The sequence below is a fragment of the Anser cygnoides genome, chromosome W (genome assembly GCF_040182565.1).
Source record: "Anser cygnoides isolate HZ-2024a breed goose chromosome W, Taihu_goose_T2T_genome, whole genome shotgun sequence".
NCBI classification, from domain to species: domain Eukaryota; kingdom Metazoa; phylum Chordata; class Aves; order Anseriformes; family Anatidae; genus Anser; species Anser cygnoides.
Window position 1 is genome coordinate 14,413,911 of NC_089911.1, and position 19,670 is coordinate 14,433,580.

The following is a 19,670-nucleotide window of genomic DNA, read 5'->3' on the forward strand; positions in this document are numbered from 1 at the left end:
GTGATACCTTGGCCTCGGTCTGGAGGTGTCTGACGTAGAGCCGGCCGTAACGGGCTAACTTGGAATGTTCTTTCCCCTGAGTACGTGGCGTTATCGAGGACGGAGAGTTTATACAGCCTCAGCCGGATTACTCCGGGTTCTTTGAAGATGCCTTCCTACCTCTGGCCGAGGCAATATTTGGACATAACTGAAGGACAGTTAGCAATTGTTTGCCGCTTGTGTGTTTTGCGTGTAGAAGGTAGAGAACTTTGCCTATTCAAAGATCGCTTAAGAAGAATCGCTGTTTTGTCGTGCGCGTTTGGGGTACCTGATAATCTGCTTCGGTAGGACGAGTTCGGTGGGGCATAGTGATTTGCTTAAGCTGTTGCCTTTCTCTGAAGCTGACTGCGTTGTAACTGTTTACTCTTCCTCCAGCGCCTTGCGTTCCGTGATAGTTCGCCTCAGGCTCCAGTGTTTTTTCCTAGTCCTTCCTGAGAAGGCAGTTGTCCGGTTATGTGAAGCAGAAGATTCTGGCGGACCCGTGAGTACTGTGGGAGCTTTCTTTTCGCTAGGCTGGCTGTACCTGTAACTAGTTTGTAACTTCCTAGACTCTTTCCCGTCCCCTCTTTTCCTCTGGATGTTGCGGAGGGGCGCACAGTAGGCTATTTTGGGTTTTCCGATGCTGTAGTCTTTTGCCTCTAGCTTGTAATGGAGTTGAGCTTTTTGACTAAGAGCGGCGATATAAAGCGATGCTGGTCTCCGGCTACGCGCTTGTAGTGCAAAAAGCAGTGTTGTTCCGAAGTACGGTCTGATGCCCGTTTTCACGGTTTCCAGACAGCGGCGGTGGTACTTTGACTATGCAGAAGAGGGCTTGGGGTTTGGGCAGGTCAGAGGCGAGGAAAGGGAAAGCTGGTTGAGCGGCGCTGGGTGTTTGTTTCGCTGTTAGCTATGCAAGTCAAGTTCCAAGGCTTTGTGAGGCCACGCAAAAGAAAAGGCACCGTGAAGCTTTTATTTTCCGCCAGAGCGGCTTACGTTGCCCGAAGCTATGACGGGGGCTTTAACCCCCGAGACAAATTTAGCTTCTGTGACTGTTTTGTAGTCTGTTCCTGTCTAGAGGGTAATTCAAAGAGCAGCGGTTGAATCGTGAAGGATTAGCTAACCGTGTTCTGTGGATGGTTCTCCGCTCGCGTTCGTTCTGTGCGTCGTGGCACGTTATGTTAGGTAACGTTATTTCCTTTTTCCAGCTTCTTGGGCGTGTAATGGTTGTTGGCAAGAAGTGTGCTGCTAACCTGGACCTGACCAATGGATTCCGGATGGCTGTGAATGCCCACCCTCGGGCCCTTCGGGCTGTCGTGTACATCTACGTATTCTGGGTGGCGGTCAGTTGGGCCGGCCTCCTGGCTAAGGTTTTTGCACCGCAGGCGTCACTGCACGCGTACGGGTCGCCGCCGAGTAGGTTTCATATGTTGCCCGTCAATCTAGCCCCTGTTGACGTATGATTTTTTTTTTTTTTTTTTTTTCCTGGACGGCTGTCTATGGAGGGTAATAAAGAGCTTTGAGCAGCACTTGCACAATAAAGATGGAGCATGGGGATATGACCTCTGTCTTGTGTGTCTTGCCGATGGAAATAGTTCTGCAAGTTAAAAGAATGTTTCGGTCTGTTGACAGTGTCGTGTAGATGGTGGTTTGCCCAGTCATTTGAAACGCGAAGATAGAAGCGCTCGGCGGTCCTGTGGGTCTCCATCTCCCTAAGACGATCTAGGATGTGCTGTGTGTTTGAGGCCTTGCTATCTTCCCCCTGCTCCCAAATAAAAGGGCGTGCTTTTATTGCGAAACAGCCGCATCGAGGACTGGCAGATGTAGAACCAGAGAAGAATAAGGTTGGAAGAAAGCTTCCAGGCATCGTCTGTTGTCTGCCCCTGTCCCGAGGAGGCAGAATAAACTCTACCCGGTGTGATTTCTGACAGGTGCTTGTCAGCCTGTTCTTGACTACCGTAGGAGTTTTGCTACCGCTTTCTTTTCAGTCGTGGGTTTCGCAACTTCGAGAAGTAATTTCTCCCACAGACGCTTTTCAAAGCGTAGAAGGCTCTGGGATGCTTGAGTCGGCTTCTGAACGTTCAAGACTCGGCTGCCGTTCCCTTTATTTTTTTGTATGTATTTTTAGAGTCTTTTTTTTTCCTAAACGAAGTCCGTTGTTCAGGAACTAGAAGAAGGATTAGCTAAAGGCACCATAAGGCGTTTAAATGCGATCACCTCTCGTGCTTTGTTAGACCTCTGGCTTTGCTGTGCTCCTTGTTTAATTGCGGTTACGTTCAAGGCTTACTGGAGCGTGGGAGCGTTAAAATGCTATTAAATATTTTTAGTGTTTGAAACTTGCTAATGAAATGATTTTTGTGACTCCGTTCCTCACAAAGAAACTCGATTCCTTAGCAGGAGGAATGATCTTTGTTACTGGATCTGTTTGCGGGGTTAACGATTGCAGCTGTGAATGACTAAAGTCTTTTGAAGAAGCTGAATGATAAAAACCAAACCGAAACAAGAAACAGCCCTTGTTCTACTCGAAGTAATATAGAATTTGCCGTTTGCGGGGTCAGATGAAAATAGTTGTGGAAGTCAACTACTTGGGGGGGGGGGGGGGGGAGGGGAGGGGAGGGGGAGGGGAGGGGAGGGGTGGGTGGAGGTGGAGATGCTGTTGCCCTTTCAGGGAAAGCTTCTTAAATTGGCACTTGATCAACTGTTCTGTTTCTGTATTTGTCCTTGGTCTCTTTCATTGGTCTGTTTTGTTGACGTAGAAGAGCCCATGGAACTGCTCAAAGAAACCTGTGCAAATGGACCTTGAGTAAGTATTTACGTGTTCAACTGTTCCCCAGTCGGTCTAGCTAATGCTATCAGCGCTTGTAGTCTTTCACAAAAGGTGTTTAATTCCTGAGAAAGTAGAGGAGGAAGACGATTGGTAATCTCTTTGCTTAATAGGCACTGTTAGACAACCGTAGAAGGCGAAGAAATTTGCCCCCGAGGCACCAATTTGACCCTTCCTTTAGCCTGTACGCTTTCAAAGAGCATATCATAGAACCATAGAATGGCCTGGGTTGAAAAGCACCTTAAAGATCATCTAGTTTCAACCCCCCTGCTCTGGGCAGCGTTGCCAACCACTAGAGCAGGCTGCCCAGAGCCGCGTCCAGCCTGGCCTTGAATGCCTCCAGGGATGGGGCATCCAGAACCTCTCTGGGCAACCCGTTCCAGTGCCTCACCACCCTCTGAGTGAAAAACTTTCTCCTAATATCTAAGCTAAATCTCCCCTGTCTTAGTTTAAAACCATTCCCCCTTGTCCTATCGCTATCAACACGTGTATTTTTACTCCTGTATATACAGATTCGTAGGGGTTGGAAGGGACCTCAAGAGATCGTCGGGTCCAACCCCCCTGCCAGAGCAGGTTCCCTAGAGCAGGCTGCCCAGGTAGGCGTCCAGACGGGCCTTGAATATCTCCGGAGAAGGAGACTCCACAACCTCCCCGGGCAGCCTGTTCCAGCGCTCCGTCACCCTCACCGTGAAGAAGTTCTTTCGCATGTTGGTGCGGAACTTCCTGTGCTCCAGTTTTTGGCCGTTGCCCCTTGTCCTATCCCCACAAACCACTGAAAAGAGGGTGGCCAAGTCCCACTGTCTCCCACACTTAAGATATTTGTAATCATTGATAAGATCCCCTCTCAGTCTTCTCTTCTCAAGGCTGAACAGGCCCAGGTCTCTCAGTCTTTGCTCATAGGGGAGATGCTCCAGGCCCCGTATCATCTTTGTTGCCCTCCGCTGGACTCTTTCCAGGAGATCCCTGTCTCTCTTTTTGTACTGGGGAGCCCAGAACCGGACACGGTACTCCAGGCGAGGCCTGCCCAGGGCAGAGTAGAGGGGGAGGATCACCTCCCTTGACCTGCTGGCCACGCTCCTTTTAACGCACGCCAGGATCCCATTGGCCTTCTTGGCCACCAGGGCACGCCGCTGGCTCATGGTCAACCTGTCGTCCACCAGGACCCCCGGGTCCTTCTCCGCAGCGCTCCTCTCCAGCAGGTCATCCCCCAGCCTGTACTGATACACGCGGTTGTTCCTTCCCAGGTGCAGGACTCTACGCTTGCTCTTGTTAAACTTCATTTGGCTTCTTCCTGCCCAGCTCTCCAGCCCGCCCAGGTCTCGCTGAATGGCAGCACAGCCTTCTGGCGTGTCGGCCACTCCTCCCAGCTTTGTATCATCGGCGTACTTGCTGAGGGTGGACACTATTCCCTCGTCAAGGTCGGCGATGAAGATGTTGAACAAGACCGGACCCAGCACCGACCCCTGGGGAACACCGCTAGTCACAGGGCTGCAGCCGGACTCTGCGCCGCCGATCACCACCCTCTGAGCTCGGCCGGTCAGCCAGGTCTCAACCCACCTTACCGTCCACTCGTCTATCCCACGCTTTCTCAGCTTTGCTAGCAGGACGTCGTGGGAGACAGTATCGGAAGCCTTGCTAAAGTCAAGGTAGATGACATCCACTGCTCTCCCTCCATCAACGCAGCTGGTGATGCCATCATAGAAGGCAACGAGGTCGGTCGAGCACGATTTCCCCTTGGTGAATCCATGCTGACTACTCCTCATAACCTCCTTCTCTTCCAATGGCTTGGAGATGGCATCCAGAACAAGCTGTTCCAACACCTTTCCAGCTGTTCCAACACCTTTCCAGGGACGGAGGTGAGACTGACCTTTCCAAGAGCTCCACATCCTTCTTGTGCTGGGGGCCCCAGGCCTGCACGCAGTATTCCAGGTGGGGTCTCCCAAGAGCAGGGTAGAGGGGGATAATCACCTCCCTCTCCCTGCTGGCCACCCCTTTGTTAATGCAGCCCAGGACACAGTTGGCCTTCCGGGCTGCAAGCGCGCGCTGCTGGCTCGTGTCCAGCTTCTCGTCCATCAGGACCCCCAAGTCCTTCTCCGCAGGGCTGCTCTCAAGTTCTTCTTCTCCCAGTCTATAGAAATACCTGGGATTGCCCCAGCCCAAGGTCAACGCCTTGCACTTGGCCTTGTTGAACCTCATTAGGTTCTCATGGGCCCACTTCTCCGGCCTGTCCAGGTCCCTCCGGACGGCATCCCTTCCCTCTGTTGTATCGACTGCACCGCTCAGCTTGGTGTCATCTGCAAACTTGCTCGATTCCGTCGTCTGTGTCATTGCTAAAGATGTTGAAGAGCACCGGTCCCGAGGCCGACCCCTGAGGGACACCGCTTGTGACCGGCCTCCACCCAGACATAGAGCCGTTGACCACAACCCTTTGGCTGCGACCAGCCAACCAATTCTTTATCCGCCCAGCAGTCCATCCTTCAAATCCATACCTCTCCAATTTAGAGAGAAGAATGTGGTGAGGGACCGTATCAAAGGCTTTGCTCAGTCCAGGTGGCATATCCTATCCCAGGAGTGGTTTCAGCCGTAAACAACAAACAGTTACGAGGAGAGGTGTAGCTCTGTAAATATTTTTGTTGCCTTGGGTGAATTGGTGTCTGGTCGCACTGAGTGGCCCGCGTGGTAGCTGGGAGATGGCCGACGGGGAGGACTGAGATGTTAAAGCTGCCTGTGGTTGCCTGCCCCCAGCCCCAGCCCCAGCCCCGTCCCCGTGTGCCATCCCGATGGCAGTAGCGGCTGGAACCTCAAACTAAAGCGAGCGTATTCTGATGTCGTTACCCTCCAAGCCTGTCAGAGAGGCAGAAGCGCTGTGGCCTACTCAGGCAGGAACCGCGCGTGTGGGGACGGCCACGTCCCTGCCGCCGTGTCGGGCCAGTTTGAGCTCCGCTCTCCCTGGGGCTGCTGCAGGGCACCGCGGACCACGCTTGGGCAGCCTTGGGGGGCACTGCCTATTTTTCCAGAAGCCTCCTCCCCAGCTGAGCACAAACCCAGTTGTGATGTGCCAGGGCTGAGCACAGGCTTTGTATTCCTCCCCGCCACCCCGTGCGCGGGAGGTGCAGCTTTCCCCCTTAGAAACACCAGCAGTTGAAGTGGGGCTCTCAGGGAAGGTTGTGGAGCAACTTCTGAAAAGGTAAGGCCTGCCCTGGCAAAAGCGGGGATCTGCCTGCGGGGAGCAGCGCCCAAAAGCCACCAGCGTGTTTGGGGTGGAGCTGATAGGGTCATAAATAATAGTTGGGGCTACGAGCGCGAGGTCCCGCATTTGGTCCGGGGCAATCCTAAGCACGAATCCAGGCTGGGCGGAGAATGGATGGAGAGCAGCTCTGAGGAGAAGGGCCTGGGGGCGTTGGTTGATGAGAAGCTCGTCAACCGGAGCCGGCAATGCAATGGACGCTTGCAGCCCGGAAAGCCACCCGTATCCTGGGCCGCATCAAAAGGAGGGCGGCCGGCAAGTCGAGGGAGGTGATTCTCCCTCTCTGCTGCTGTGCTCTTGTGAGGCCCCACCTAGAGTAAGTACTGTGTTCAGCTCTGGGGCCCCCAGCACAAGAAGGACGGGGACGTACTAGAACGCGTCCAGAGGAGGGCCACGAAGATGACCAGGGGGCTGGGGCACCTCTCCCAGGAAGGCAGGCTGAGGGAGTTGGGGTGGTTCAGCCTGGAGAGAGAAGAGAAGGCTCCGGGGAGACCTTGGAGGGGCCTTCCAGTACCCAAAGGGGGGGCCCTACAGGAAAGCTGGGGAGGGACTCTTTGTCAGGGAGAGGAGCGATAGGGCAAGGAGTAATGGTTTTAAACTCAAAGAGGGTAGACTTAGACTGGATAGTTGGAAGAGATTCTTTCCTGAGAGGGGGGTGAGGCACTGGAACGGGTTGCCAGGAGAAGTGGCGGATGCCCCGTCCCTGGAAGTGTTTAAGGCCAGGTTGGATGGGGCTTTGAGCAACGTGGTCTAGTGGAAGGTGTCCCTGCCCAGGGCGGGGGGGTTGGAATTAGGTGATCTTTAAGTAAGGTCCCTGCCAAGCCAAGCCATGCTATGATTCTATGATCGGAGCAACCGTTCTGTGGAGCTCGTTTCCCAGCCGTGCAGGGCCCGGCTTCCCTCCGCGGAGCCGCCCAGCCCGTTTTCGGGCGCCCACTTCCTCCCTCCCGGTCGGATCCCTCCGCGCCCCGAGGGCACGCGACCTCCCTGAGCGCCGATAAGCACCGGGTCGACGGGAGCGGAGCCGCCGAGAGGGCGGGGACAAGGGAAGAGGGCAGGCGAGGCAGCCAATCGAGGCGCGGGAGCGGTCGGCGGCGATCTGTCGGCCCAATGAGCGCCGCGGAGGGCCGGGCCGAGTGCGGGAAGGGAGGGGGCGTTGTACCGAGCGGGCGCCGTCATGGCCGACGGGATCGTTAGGGCGCAGGCCGCCTGGCCCGGCGGCGGCGCTGCCGCTGCAGCCGCTTTCGGAGAGGTCGCCTGCAAGGGCAAGGAGGTCCCCGCCAACGTTCTCCGTGAGGATGAGCGGTCGTGGGCGAGGAGGTAGCCGCGGCGTCGTCGTGCGAGTCTTCTCTTTCCTTCCTTCCCTCGGCCGCTCGCAGGCCCTCTGAAACGAGGGCCCGTCGCGGGTCCCGGGAGTGCGGCAGGGCGGGTGGTGGCCTTGCTGCGGGAGGGAGGGAGGGAGGCAGGGAGGGACGGACGGACGGTCGGTCGGTCGGTCGGTCGGTCGGGGTCTCTCCGGCTCGTGGCGCTCTCTACTGCAGCGCCTCTAAAACCCCGCGCTTCTTCGGTGCGCGTCCCGCCTGCCCCCGGGGTGCCACGGCGCGTACTGGGTCGCCGGCGCAGTCGGTCTCCTTGGGGGTTCGGACTGCCTGCGTATAGGCAGCGAGCATCGCAGTAGTGACCGTAATCAGTCATTTCTGCGTAGCAGAAACGCAGGTCTTGATGCGCCTCGTGACAGCGTTCTAGAGACGCCCCGGCTCGGCCGTGCTAGGCTTTGGTTATGGCACCACCCCCACCGCGCACGCGAGCGCACGCTCTCTCCAAAGTGGCTTGTGAAAGGGAAGAATTGCAGCTTTTCCTAGCTTTCTTAAACATCTAGAAGCCAGTCAATCCCGCAGGCTGCTGGTCCTCACTTGAGGCGGGGGGGGAACTTAGAACTGCTTTTGGAGTGTAGTTGGCTATAGCGAATGGTCTTGAATTTGCTTAGCTCGCTGTACCGAAGGCCTGTTTCACAGTTGAGCGATGTTATAGGGGGGAGAAGTGTGAGGAAGGCTCGTAATTCTCGATTGTCGCGCAGTGAAAGGCGATGGTGAGTAAGAAGTGCAAAGCATCTGTGGAATCGAGTCTTATCGGCGCTGTTTCAGTCGCATCTAAAATAAATAAAACTGCCGGAAGTCGCTAATCTGAAGTACTCGGCTGTCTCGTTGCCCCCGTCACCTTGCGTGCTGGATCCTGCTTCTGGTGCCGTATGCAGTTTCGGTCTGCTGGTGATTTGGGGAGTTCCCTCGCAATTAGTTGCGAGTCGATGGTTTCCTACAGATCGGTGGTATTCGTGTTTCGCAGGTGATACCTTGGCCTCGGTCTGGAGGTGTCTGACGTAGAGCCGGCCGTAACGGGCTAACTTGGAATGTTCTTTCCCCTGAGTACGTGGCGTTATCGAGGACGGAGAGTTTATACAGCCTCAGCCGGATTACTCCGGGTTCTTTGAAGATGCCTTCCTACCTCTGGCCGAGGCAATATTTGGACATAACTGAAGGACAGTTAGCAATTGTTTGCCGCTTGTGTGTTTTGCGTGTAGAAGGTAGAGAACTTTGCCTATTCAAAGATCGCTTAAGAAGAATCGCTGTTTTGTCGTGCGCGTTTGGGGTACCTGATAATCTGCTTCGGTAGGACGAGTTCGGTGGGGCATAGTGATTTGCTTAAGCTGTTGCCTTTCTCTGAAGCTGACTGCGTTGTAACTGTTTACTCTTCCTCCAGCGCCTTGCGTTCCGTGATAGTTCGCCTCAGGCTCCAGTGTTTTTTCCTAGTCCTTCCTGAGAAGGCAGTTGTCCGGTTATGTGAAGCAGAAGATTCTGGCGGACCCGTGAGTACTGTGGGAGCTTTCTTTTCGCTAGGCTGGCTGTACCTGTAACTAGTTTGTAACTTCCTAGACTCTTTCCCGTCCCCTCTTTTCCTCTGGATGTTGCGGAGGGGCGCACAGTAGGCTATTTTGGGTTTTCCGATGCTGTAGTCTTTTGCCTCTAGCTTGTAATGGAGTTGAGCTTTTTGACTAAGAGCGGCGATATAAAGCGATGCTGGTCTCCGGCTACGCGCTTGTAGTGCAAAAAGCAGTGTTGTTCCGAAGTACGGTCTGATGCCCGTTTTCACGGTTTCCAGACAGCGGCGGTGGTACTTTGACTATGCAGAAGAGGGCTTGGGGTTTGGGCAGGTCAGAGGCGAGGAAAGGGAAAGCTGGTTGAGCGGCGCTGGGTGTTTGTTTCGCTGTTAGCTATGCAAGTCAAGTTCCAAGGCTTTGTGAGGCCACGCAAAAGAAAAGGCACCGTGAAGCTTTTATTTTCCGCCAGAGCGGCTTACGTTGCCCGAAGCTATGACGGGGGCTTTAACCCCCGAGACAAATTTAGCTTCTGTGACTGTTTTGTAGTCTGTTCCCGTCTAGAGGGTAATTCAAAGAGCAGCGGTTGAATCGTGAAGGATTAGCTAACCGTGTTCTGTGGATGGTTCTCCGCTCGCGTTCGTTCTGTGCGTCGTGGCACGTTATGTTAGGTAACGTTATTTCCTTTTTCCAGCTTCTTGGGCGTGTAATGGTTGTTGGCAAGAAGTGTGCTGCTAACCTGGACCTGACCAATGGATTCCGGATGGCTGTGAATGCCCACCCTCGGGCCCTTCGGGCTGTCGTGTACATCTACGTATTCTGGGTGGCGGTCAGTTGGGCCGGCCTCCTGGCTAAGGTTTTTGCACCGCAGGCGTCACTGCACGCGTACGGGTCGCCGCCGAGTAGGTTTCATATGTTGCCCGTCAATCTAGCCCCTGTTGACGTATGATTTTTTTTTTTTTTTTTTTTCCTGGACGGCTGTCTATGGAGGGTAATAAAGAGCTTTGAGCAGCACTTGCACAATAAAGATGGAGCATGGGGATATGACCTCTGTCTTGTGTGTCTTGCCGATGGAAATAGTTCTGCAAGTTAAAAGAATGTTTCGGTCTGTTGACAGTGTCGTGTAGATGGTGGTTTGCCCAGTCATTTGAAACGCGAAGATAGAAGCGCTCGGCGGTCCTGTGGGTCTCCATCTCCCTAAGACGATCTAGGATGTGCTGTGTGTTTGAGGCCTTGCTATCTTCCCCCTGCTCCCAAATAAAAGGGCGTGCTTTTATTGCGAAACAGCCGCATCGAGGACTGGCAGATGTAGAACCAGAGAAGAATAAGGTTGGAAGAAAGCTTCCAGGCATCGTCTGTTGTCTGCCCCTGTCCCGAGGAGGCAGAATAAACTCTACCCGGTGTGATTTCTGACAGGTGCTTGTCAGCCTGTTCTTGACTACCGTAGGAGTTTTGCTACCGCTTTCTTTTCAGTCGTGGGTTTCGCAACTTCGAGAAGTAATTTCTCCCACAGACGCTTTTCAAAGCGTAGAAGGCTCTGGGATGCTTGAGTCGGCTTCTGAACGTTCAAGACTCGGCTGCCGTTCCCTTTATTTTTTTGTATGTATTTTTAGAGTCTTTTTTTTTCCTAAACGAAGTCCGTTGTTCAGGAACTAGAAGAAGGATTAGCTAAAGGCACCATAAGGCGTTTAAATGCGATCACCTCTCGTGCTTTGTTAGACCTCTGGCTTTGCTGTGCTCCTTGTTTAATTGCGGTTACGTTCAAGGCTTACTGGAGCGTGGGAGCGTTAAAATGCTATTAAATATTTTTAGTGTTTGAAACTTGCTAATGAAATGATTTTTGTGACTCCGTTCCTCACAAAGAAACTCGATTCCTTAGCAGGAGGAATGATCTTTGTTACTGGATCTGTTTGCGGGGTTAACGATTGCAGCTGTGAATGACTAAAGTCTTTTGAAGAAGCTGAATGATAAAAACCAAACCGAAACAAGAAACAGCCCTTGTTCTACTCGAAGTAATATAGAATTTGCCGTTTGCGGGGTCAGATGAAAATAGTTGTGGAAGTCAACTACTTGGGGGGGGGGAGGGGAGGGGAGGGGAGGGGAGGGGAGGGGTGGGTGGAGGTGGAGATGCTGTTGCCCTTTCAGGGAAAGCTTCTTAAATTGGCACTTGATCAACTGTTCTGTTTCTGTATTTGTCCTTGGTCTCTTTCATTGGTCTGTTTTGTTGACGTAGAAGAGCCCATGGAACTGCTCAAAGAAACCTGTGCAAATGGACCTTGAGTAAGTATTTACGTGTTCAACTGTTCCCCAGTCGGTCTAGCTAATGCTATCAGCGCTTGTAGTCTTTCACAAAAGGTGTTTAATTCCTGAGAAAGTAGAGGAGGAAGACGATTGGTAATCTCTTTGCTTAATAGGCACTGTTAGACAACCGTAGAAGGCGAAGAAATTTGCCCCCGAGGCACCAATTTGACCCTTCCTTTAGCCTGTACGCTTTCAAAGAGCATATCATAGAACCATAGAATGGCCTGGGTTGAAAAGCACCTTAAAGATCATCTAGTTTCAACCCCCCTGCTCTGGGCAGCGTTGCCAACCACTAGAGCAGGCTGCCCAGAGCCGCGTCCAGCCTGGCCTTGAATGCCTCCAGGGATGGGGCATCCAGAACCTCTCTGGGCAACCCGTTCCAGTGCCTCACCACCCTCTGAGTGAAAAACTTTCTCCTAATATCTAAGCTAAATCTCCCCTGTCTTAGTTTAAAACCATTCCCCCTTGTCCTATCGCTATCAACACGTGTATTTTTACTCCTGTATATACAGATTCGTAGGGGTTGGAAGGGACCTCAAGAGATCGTCGGGTCCAACCCCCCTGCCAGAGCAGGTTCCCTAGAGCAGGCTGCCCAGGTAGGCGTCCAGACGGGCCTTGAATATCTCCGGAGAAGGAGACTCCACAACCTCCCCGGGCAGCCTGTTCCAGCGCTCCGTCACCCTCACCGTGAAGAAGTTCTTTCGCATGTTGGTGCGGAACTTCCTGTGCTCCAGTTTTTGGCCGTTGCCCCTTGTCCTATCCCCACAAACCACTGAAAAGAGGGTGGCCAAGTCCCACTGTCTCCCACACTTAAGATATTTGTAATCATTGATAAGATCCCCTCTCAGTCTTCTCTTCTCAAGGCTGAACAGGCCCAGGTCTCTCAGTCTTTGCTCATAGGGGAGATGCTCCAGGCCCCGTATCATCTTTGTTGCCCTCCGCTGGACTCTTTCCAGGAGATCCCTGTCTCTCTTTTTGTACTGGGGAGCCCAGAACCGGACACGGTACTCCAGGCGAGGCCTGCCCAGGGCAGAGTAGAGGGGGAGGATCACCTCCCTTGACCTGCTGGCCACGCTCCTTTTAACGCACGCCAGGATCCCATTGGCCTTCTTGGCCACCAGGGCACGCCGCTGGCTCATGGTCAACCTGTCGTCCACCAGGACCCCCGGGTCCTTCTCCGCAGCGCTCCTCTCCAGCAGGTCATCCCCCAGCCTGTACTGATACACGCGGTTGTTCCTTCCCAGGTGCAGGACTCTACGCTTGCTCTTGTTAAACTTCATTTGGCTTCTTCCTGCCCAGCTCTCCAGCCCGCCCAGGTCTCGCTGAATGGCAGCACAGCCTTCTGGCGTGTCGGCCACTCCTCCCAGCTTTGTATCATCGGCGTACTTGCTGAGGGTGGACACTATTCCCTCGTCAAGGTCGGCGATGAAGATGTTGAACAAGACCGGACCCAGCACCGACCCCTGGGGAACACCGCTAGTCACAGGGCTGCAGCCGGACTCTGCGCCGCCGATCACCACCCTCTGAGCTCGGCCGGTCAGCCAGGTCTCAACCCACCTTACCGTCCACTCGTCTATCCCACGCTTTCTCAGCTTTGCTAGCAGGACGTCGTGGGAGACAGTATCGGAAGCCTTGCTAAAGTCAAGGTAGATGACATCCACTGCTCTCCCTCCATCAACGCAGCTGGTGATGCCATCATAGAAGGCAACGAGGTCGGTCGAGCACGATTTCCCCTTGGTGAATCCATGCTGACTACTCCTCATAACCTCCTTCTCTTCCAATGGCTTGGAGATGGCATCCAGAACAAGCTGTTCCAACACCTTTCCAGCTGTTCCAACACCTTTCCAGGGACGGAGGTGAGACTGACCTTTCCAAGAGCTCCACATCCTTCTTGTGCTGGGGGCCCCAGGCCTGCACGCAGTATTCCAGGTGGGGTCTCCCAAGAGCAGGGTAGAGGGGGATAATCACCTCCCTCTCCCTGCTGGCCACCCCTTTGTTAATGCAGCCCAGGACACAGTTGGCCTTCCGGGCTGCAAGCGCGCGCTGCTGGCTCGTGTCCAGCTTCTCGTCCATCAGGACCCCCAAGTCCTTCTCCGCAGGGCTGCTCTCAAGTTCTTCTTCTCCCAGTCTATAGAAATACCTGGGATTGCCCCAGCCCAAGGTCAACGCCTTGCACTTGGCCTTGTTGAACCTCATTAGGTTCTCATGGGCCCACTTCTCCGGCCTGTCCAGGTCCCTCCGGACGGCATCCCTTCCCTCTGTTGTATCGACTGCACCGCTCAGCTTGGTGTCATCTGCAAACTTGCTCGATTCCGTCGTCTGTGTCATTGCTAAAGATGTTGAAGAGCACCGGTCCCGAGGCCGACCCCTGAGGGACACCGCTTGTGACCGGCCTCCACCCAGACATAGAGCCGTTGACCACAACCCTTTGGCTGCGACCAGCCAACCAATTCTTTATCCGCCCAGCAGTCCATCCTTCAAATCCATACCTCTCCAATTTAGAGAGAAGAATGTGGTGAGGGACCGTATCAAAGGCTTTGCTCAGTCCAGGTGGCATATCCTATCCCAGGAGTGGTTTCAGCCGTAAACAACAAACAGTTACGAGGAGAGGTGTAGCTCTGTAAATATTTTTGTTGCCTTGGGTGAATTGGTGTCTGGTCGCACTGAGTGGCCCGCGTGGTAGCTGGGAGATGGCCGACGGGGAGGACTGAGATGTTAAAGCTGCCTGTGGTTGCCTGCCCCCAGCCCCAGCCCCAGCCCCGTCCCCGTGTGCCATCCCGATGGCAGTAGCGGCTGGAACCTCAAACTAAAGCGAGCGTATTCTGATGTCGTTACCCTCCAAGCCTGTCAGAGAGGCAGAAGCGCTGTGGCCTACTCAGGCAGGAACCGCGCGTGTGGGGACGGCCACGTCCCTGCCGCCGTGTCGGGCCAGTTTGAGCTCCGCTCTCCCTGGGGCTGCTGCAGGGCACCGCGGACCACGCTTGGGCAGCCTTGGGGGGCACTGCCTATTTTTCCAGAAGCCTCCTCCCCAGCTGAGCACAAACCCAGTTGTGATGTGCCAGGGCTGAGCACAGGCTTTGTATTCCTCCCCGCCACCCCGTGCGCGGGAGGTGCAGCTTTCCCCCTTAGAAACACCAGCAGTTGAAGTGGGGCTCTCAGGGAAGGTTGTGGAGCAACTTCTGAAAAGGTAAGGCCTGCCCTGGCAAAAGCGGGGATCTGCCTGCGGGGAGCAGCGCCCAAAAGCCACCAGCGTGTTTGGGGTGGAGCTGATAGGGTCATAAATAATAGTTGGGGCTACGAGCGCGAGGTCCCGCATTTGGTCCGGGGCAATCCTAAGCACGAATCCAGGCTGGGCGGAGAATGGATGGAGAGCAGCTCTGAGGAGAAGGGCCTGGGGGCGTTGGTTGATGAGAAGCTCGTCAACCGGAGCCGGCAATGCAATGGACGCTTGCAGCCCGGAAAGCCACCCGTATCCTGGGCCGCATCAAAAGGAGGGCGGCCGGCAAGTCGAGGGAGGTGATTCTCCCTCTCTGCTGCTGTGCTCTTGTGAGGCCCCACCTAGAGTAAGTACTGTGTTCAGCTCTGGGGCCCCCAGCACAAGAAGGACGGGGACGTACTAGAACGCGTCCAGAGGAGGGCCACGAAGATGACCAGGGGGCTGGGGCACCTCTCCCAGGAAGGCAGGCTGAGGGAGTTGGGGTGGTTCAGCCTGGAGAGAGAAGAGAAGGCTCCGGGGAGACCTTGGAGGGGCCTTCCAGTACCCAAAGGGGGGGCCCTACAGGAAAGCTGGGGAGGGACTCTTTGTCAGGGAGAGGAGCGATAGGGCAAGGAGTAATGGTTTTAAACTCAAAGAGGGTAGACTTAGACTGGATAGTTGGAAGAGATTCTTTCCTGAGAGGGGGGTGAGGCACTGGAACGGGTTGCCAGGAGAAGTGGCGGATGCCCCGTCCCTGGAAGTGTTTAAGGCCAGGTTGGATGGGGCTTTGAGCAACGTGGTCTAGTGGAAGGTGTCCCTGCCCAGGGCGGGGGGGGGTTGGAATTAGGTGATCTTTAAGTAAGGTCCCTGCCAAGCCAAGCCATGCTATGATTCTATGATCGGAGCAACCGTTCTGTGGAGCTCGTTTCCCAGCCGTGCAGGGCCCGGCTTCCCTCCGCGGAGCCGCCCAGCCCGTTTTCGGGCGCCCACTTCCTCCCTCCCGGTCGGATCCCTCCGCGCCCCGAGGGCACGCGACCTCCCTGAGCGCCGATAAGCACCGGGTCGACGGGAGCGGAGCCGCCGAGAGGGCGGGGACAAGGGAAGAGGGCAGGCGAGGCAGCCAATCGAGGCGCGGGAGCGGTCGGCGGCGATCTGTCGGCCCAATGAGCGCCGCGGAGGGCCGGGCCGAGTGCGGGAAGGGAGGGGGCGTTGTACCGAGCGGGCGCCGTCATGGCCGACGGGATCGTTAGGGCGCAGGCCGCCTGGCCCGGCGGCGGCGCTGCCGCTGCAGCCGCTTTCGGAGAGGTCGCCTGCAAGGGCAAGGAGGTCCCCGCCAACGTTCTCCGTGAGGATGAGCGGTCGTGGGCGAGGAGGTAGCCGCGGCGTCGTCGTGCGAGTCTTCTCTTTCCTTCCTTCCCTCGGCCGCTCGCAGGCCCTCTGAAACGAGGGCCCGTCGCGGGTCCCGGGAGTGCGGCAGGGCGGGTGGTGGCCTTGCTGCGGGAGGGAGGGAGGGAGGCAGGGAGGGACGGACGGACGGACGGTCGGTCGGTCGGTCGGTCGGGGTCTCTCCGGCTCGTGGCGCTCTCTACTGCAGCGCCTCTAAAACCCCGCGCTTCTTCGGTGCGCGTCCCGCCTGCCCCCGGGGTGCCACGGCGCGTACTGGGTCGCCGGCGCAGTCGGTCTCCTTGGGGGTTCGGACTGCCTGCGTATAGGCAGCGAGCATCGCAGTAGTGACCGTAATCAGTCATTTCTGCGTAGCAGAAACGCAGGTCTTGATGCGCCTCGTGACAGCGTTCTAGAGACGCCCCGGCTCGGCCGTGCTAGGCTTTGGTTATGGCACCACCCCCACCGCGCACGCGAGCGCACGCTCTCTCCAAAGTGGCTTGTGAAAGGGAAGAATTGCAGCTTTTCCTAGCTTTCTTAAACATCTAGAAGCCAGTCAATCCCGCAGGCTGCTGGTCCTCACTTGAGGCGGGGGGGGAACTTAGAACTGCTTTTGGAGTGTAGTTGGCTATAGCGAATGGTCTTGAATTTGCTTAGCTCGCTGTACCGAAGGCCTGTTTCACAGTTGAGCGATGTTATAGGGGGGAGAAGTGTGAGGAAGGCTCGTAATTCTCGATTGTCGCGCAGTGAAAGGCGATGGTGAGTAAGAAGTGCAAAGCATCTGTGGAATCGAGTCTTATCGGCGCTGTTTCAGTCGCATCTAAAATAAATAAAACTGCCGGAAGTCGCTAATCTGAAGTACTCGGCTGTCTCGTTGCCCCCGTCACCTTGCGTGCTGGATCCTGCTTCTGGTGCCGTATGCAGTTTCGGTCTGCTGGTGATTTGGGGAGTTCCCTCGCAATTAGTTGCGAGTCGATGGTTTCCTACAGATCGGTGGTATTCGTGTTTCGCAGGTGATACCTTGGCCTCGGTCTGGAGGTGTCTGACGTAGAGCCGGCCGTAACGGGCTAACTTGGAATGTTCTTTCCCCTGAGTACGTGGCGTTATCGAGGACGGAGAGTTTATACAGCCTCAGCCGGATTACTCCGGGTTCTTTGAAGATGCCTTCCTACCTCTGGCCGAGGCAATATTTGGACATAACTGAAGGACAGTTAGCAATTGTTTGCCGCTTGTGTGTTTTGCGTGTAGAAGGTAGAGAACTTTGCCTATTCAAAGATCGCTTAAGAAGAATCGCTGTTTTGTCGTGCGCGTTTGGGGTACCTGATAATCTGCTTCGGTAGGACGAGTTCGGTGGGGCATAGTGATTTGCTTAAGCTGTTGCCTTTCTCTGAAGCTGACTGCGTTGTAACTGTTTACTCTTCCTCCAGCGCCTTGCGTTCCGTGATAGTTCGCCTCAGGCTCCAGTGTTTTTTCCTAGTCCTTCCTGAGAAGGCAGTTGTCCGGTTATGTGAAGCAGAAGATTCTGGCGGACCCGTGAGTACTGTGGGAGCTTTCTTTTCGCTAGGCTGGCTGTACCTGTAACTAGTTTGTAACTTCCTAGACTCTTTCCCGTCCCCTCTTTTCCTCTGGATGTTGCGGAGGGGCGCACAGTAGGCTATTTTGGGTTTTCCGATGCTGTAGTCTTTTGCCTCTAGCTTGTAATGGAGTTGAGCTTTTTGACTAAGAGCGGCGATATAAAGCGATGCTGGTCTCCGGCTACGCGCTTGTAGTGCAAAAAGCAGTGTTGTTCCGAAGTACGGTCTGATGCCCGTTTTCACGGTTTCCAGACAGCGGCGGTGGTACTTTGACTATGCAGAAGAGGGCTTGGGGTTTGGGCAGGTCAGAGGCGAGGAAAGGGAAAGCTGGTTGAGCGGCGCTGGGTGTTTGTTTCGCTGTTAGCTATGCAAGTCAAGTTCCAAGGCTTTGTGAGGCCACGCAAAAGAAAAGGCACCGTGAAGCTTTTATTTTCCGCCAGAGCGGCTTACGTTGCCCGAAGCTATGACGGGGGCTTTAACCCCCGAGACAAATTTAGCTTCTGTGACTGTTTTGTAGTCTGTTCCTGTCTAGAGGGTAATTCAAAGAGCAGCGGTTGAATCGTGAAGGATTAGCTAACCGTGTTCTGTGGATGGTTCTCCGCTCGCGTTCGTTCTGTGCGTCGTGGCACGTTATGTTAGGTAACGTTATTTCCTTTTTCCAGCTTCTTGGGCGTGTAATGGTTGTTGGCAAGAAGTGTGCTGCTAACCTGGACCTGACCAATGGATTCCGGATGGCTGTGAATGCCCACCCTCGGGCCCTTCGGGCTGTCGTGTACATCTACGTATTCTGGGTGGCGGTCAGTTGGGCCGGCCTCCTGGCTAAGGTTTTTGCACCGCAGGCGTCACTGCACGCGTACGGGTCGCCGCCGAGTAGGTTTCATATGTTGCCCGTCAATCTAGCCCCTGTTGACGTATGATTTTTTTTTTTTTTTTTTTTCCTGGACGGCTGTCTATGGAGGGTAATAAAGAGCTTTGAGCAGCACTTGCACAATAAAGATGGAGCATGGGGATATGACCTCTGTCTTGTGTGTCTTGCCGATGGAAATAGTTCTGCAAGTTAAAAGAATGTTTCGGTCTGTTGACAGTGTCGTGTAGATGGTGGTTTGCCCAGTCATTTGAAACGCGAAGATAGAAGCGCTCGGCGGTCCTGTGGGTCTCCATCTCCCTAAGACGATCTAGGATGTGCTGTGTGTTTGAGGCCTTGCTATCTTCCCCCTGCTCCCAAATAAAAGGGCGTGCTTTTATTGCGAAACAGCCGCATCGAGGACTGGCAGATGTAGAACCAGAGAAGAATAAGGTTGGAAGAAAGCTTCCAGGCATCGTCTGTTGTCTGCCCCTGTCCCGAGGAGGCAGAATAAACTCTACCCGGTGTGATTTCTGACAGGTGCTTGTCAGCCTGTTCTTGACTACCGTAGGAGTTTTGCTACCGCTTTCTTTTCAGTCGTGGGTTTCGCAACTTCGAGAAGTAATTTCTCCCACAGACGCTTTTCAAAGCGTAGAAGGCTCTGGGATGCTTGAGTCGGCTTCTGAACGTTCAAGACTCGGCTGCCGTTCCCTTTATTTTTTTGTATGTATTTTTAGAGTCTTTTTTTTTCCTAAACGAAGTCCGTTGTTCAGGAACTAGAAGAAGGATTAGCTAAAGGCACCATAAGGCGTTTAAATGCGATCACCTCTCGTGCTTTGTTAGACCTCTGGCTTTGCTGTGCTCCTTGTTTAATTGCGGTTACGTTCAAGGCTTACTGGAGCGTGGGAGCGTTAAAATGCTATTAAATATTTTTAGTGTTTGAAACTTGCTAATGAAATGATTTTTGTGACTCCGTTCCTCACAAAGAAACTCGATTCCTTAGCAGGAGGAATGATCTTTGTTACTGGATCTGTTTGCGGGGTTAACGATTGCAGCTGTGAATGACTAAAGTCTTTTGAAGAAGCTGAATGATAAAAACCAAACCGAAACAAGAAACAGCCCTTGTTCTACTCGAAGTAATATAGAATTTGCCGTTTGCGGGGTCAGATGAAAATAGTTGTGGAAGTCAACTACTTGGGGGGGGGGGGGGGAGGGGAGGGGAGGGGAGGGGAGGGGAGGGGTGGGTGGAGGTGGAGATGCTGTTGCCCTTTCAGGGAAAGCTTCTTAAATTGGCACTTGATCAACTGTTCTGTTTCTGTATTTGTCCTTGGTCTCTTTCATTGGTCTGTTTTGTTGACGTAGAAGAGCCCATGGAACTGCTCAAAGAAACCTGTGCAAATGGACCTTGAGTAAG

General features: G+C 54.4%; 1 protein-coding gene across 36 annotated transcripts in view; it reads left to right on the forward strand.

Moving 5' to 3' along the window:
• The first annotated feature begins 6 nt into the window (after positions 1–6).
• Positions 7–19,670, forward strand: part of LOC125181537 (uncharacterized) — a 266,555-nt gene continuing 246,891 nt past the window's right edge. For 27 of the 36 annotated variants that reach the window (XR_010827277.1, XR_010827274.1, XR_010827275.1 and 24 more), the window contains exons 1-5: positions 7,224–7,406; positions 8,844–8,949; positions 11,192–11,238; positions 17,266–17,371; positions 19,619–19,665. Coding sequence is in view for 19 of the 36 variants with exons in the window: in XM_066987193.1 (XP_066843294.1) it covers positions 7,264–7,406; positions 8,844–8,949; positions 11,192–11,238; positions 17,266–17,371; positions 19,619–19,665 (449 nt within the window). In the remaining 17 variants the exon portion in view is untranslated. Of the gene's footprint in view, positions 521–2,631; positions 2,819–4,561; positions 4,696–7,223; positions 7,407–8,843; positions 8,950–11,045; positions 11,239–12,503; positions 15,829–17,265; positions 17,372–19,479; positions 19,666–19,670 lie in introns of those variants that run through there. The other 9 variants (XM_066987197.1, XM_066987196.1, XM_066987200.1 and 6 more) reach the window with 9 other exon arrangements.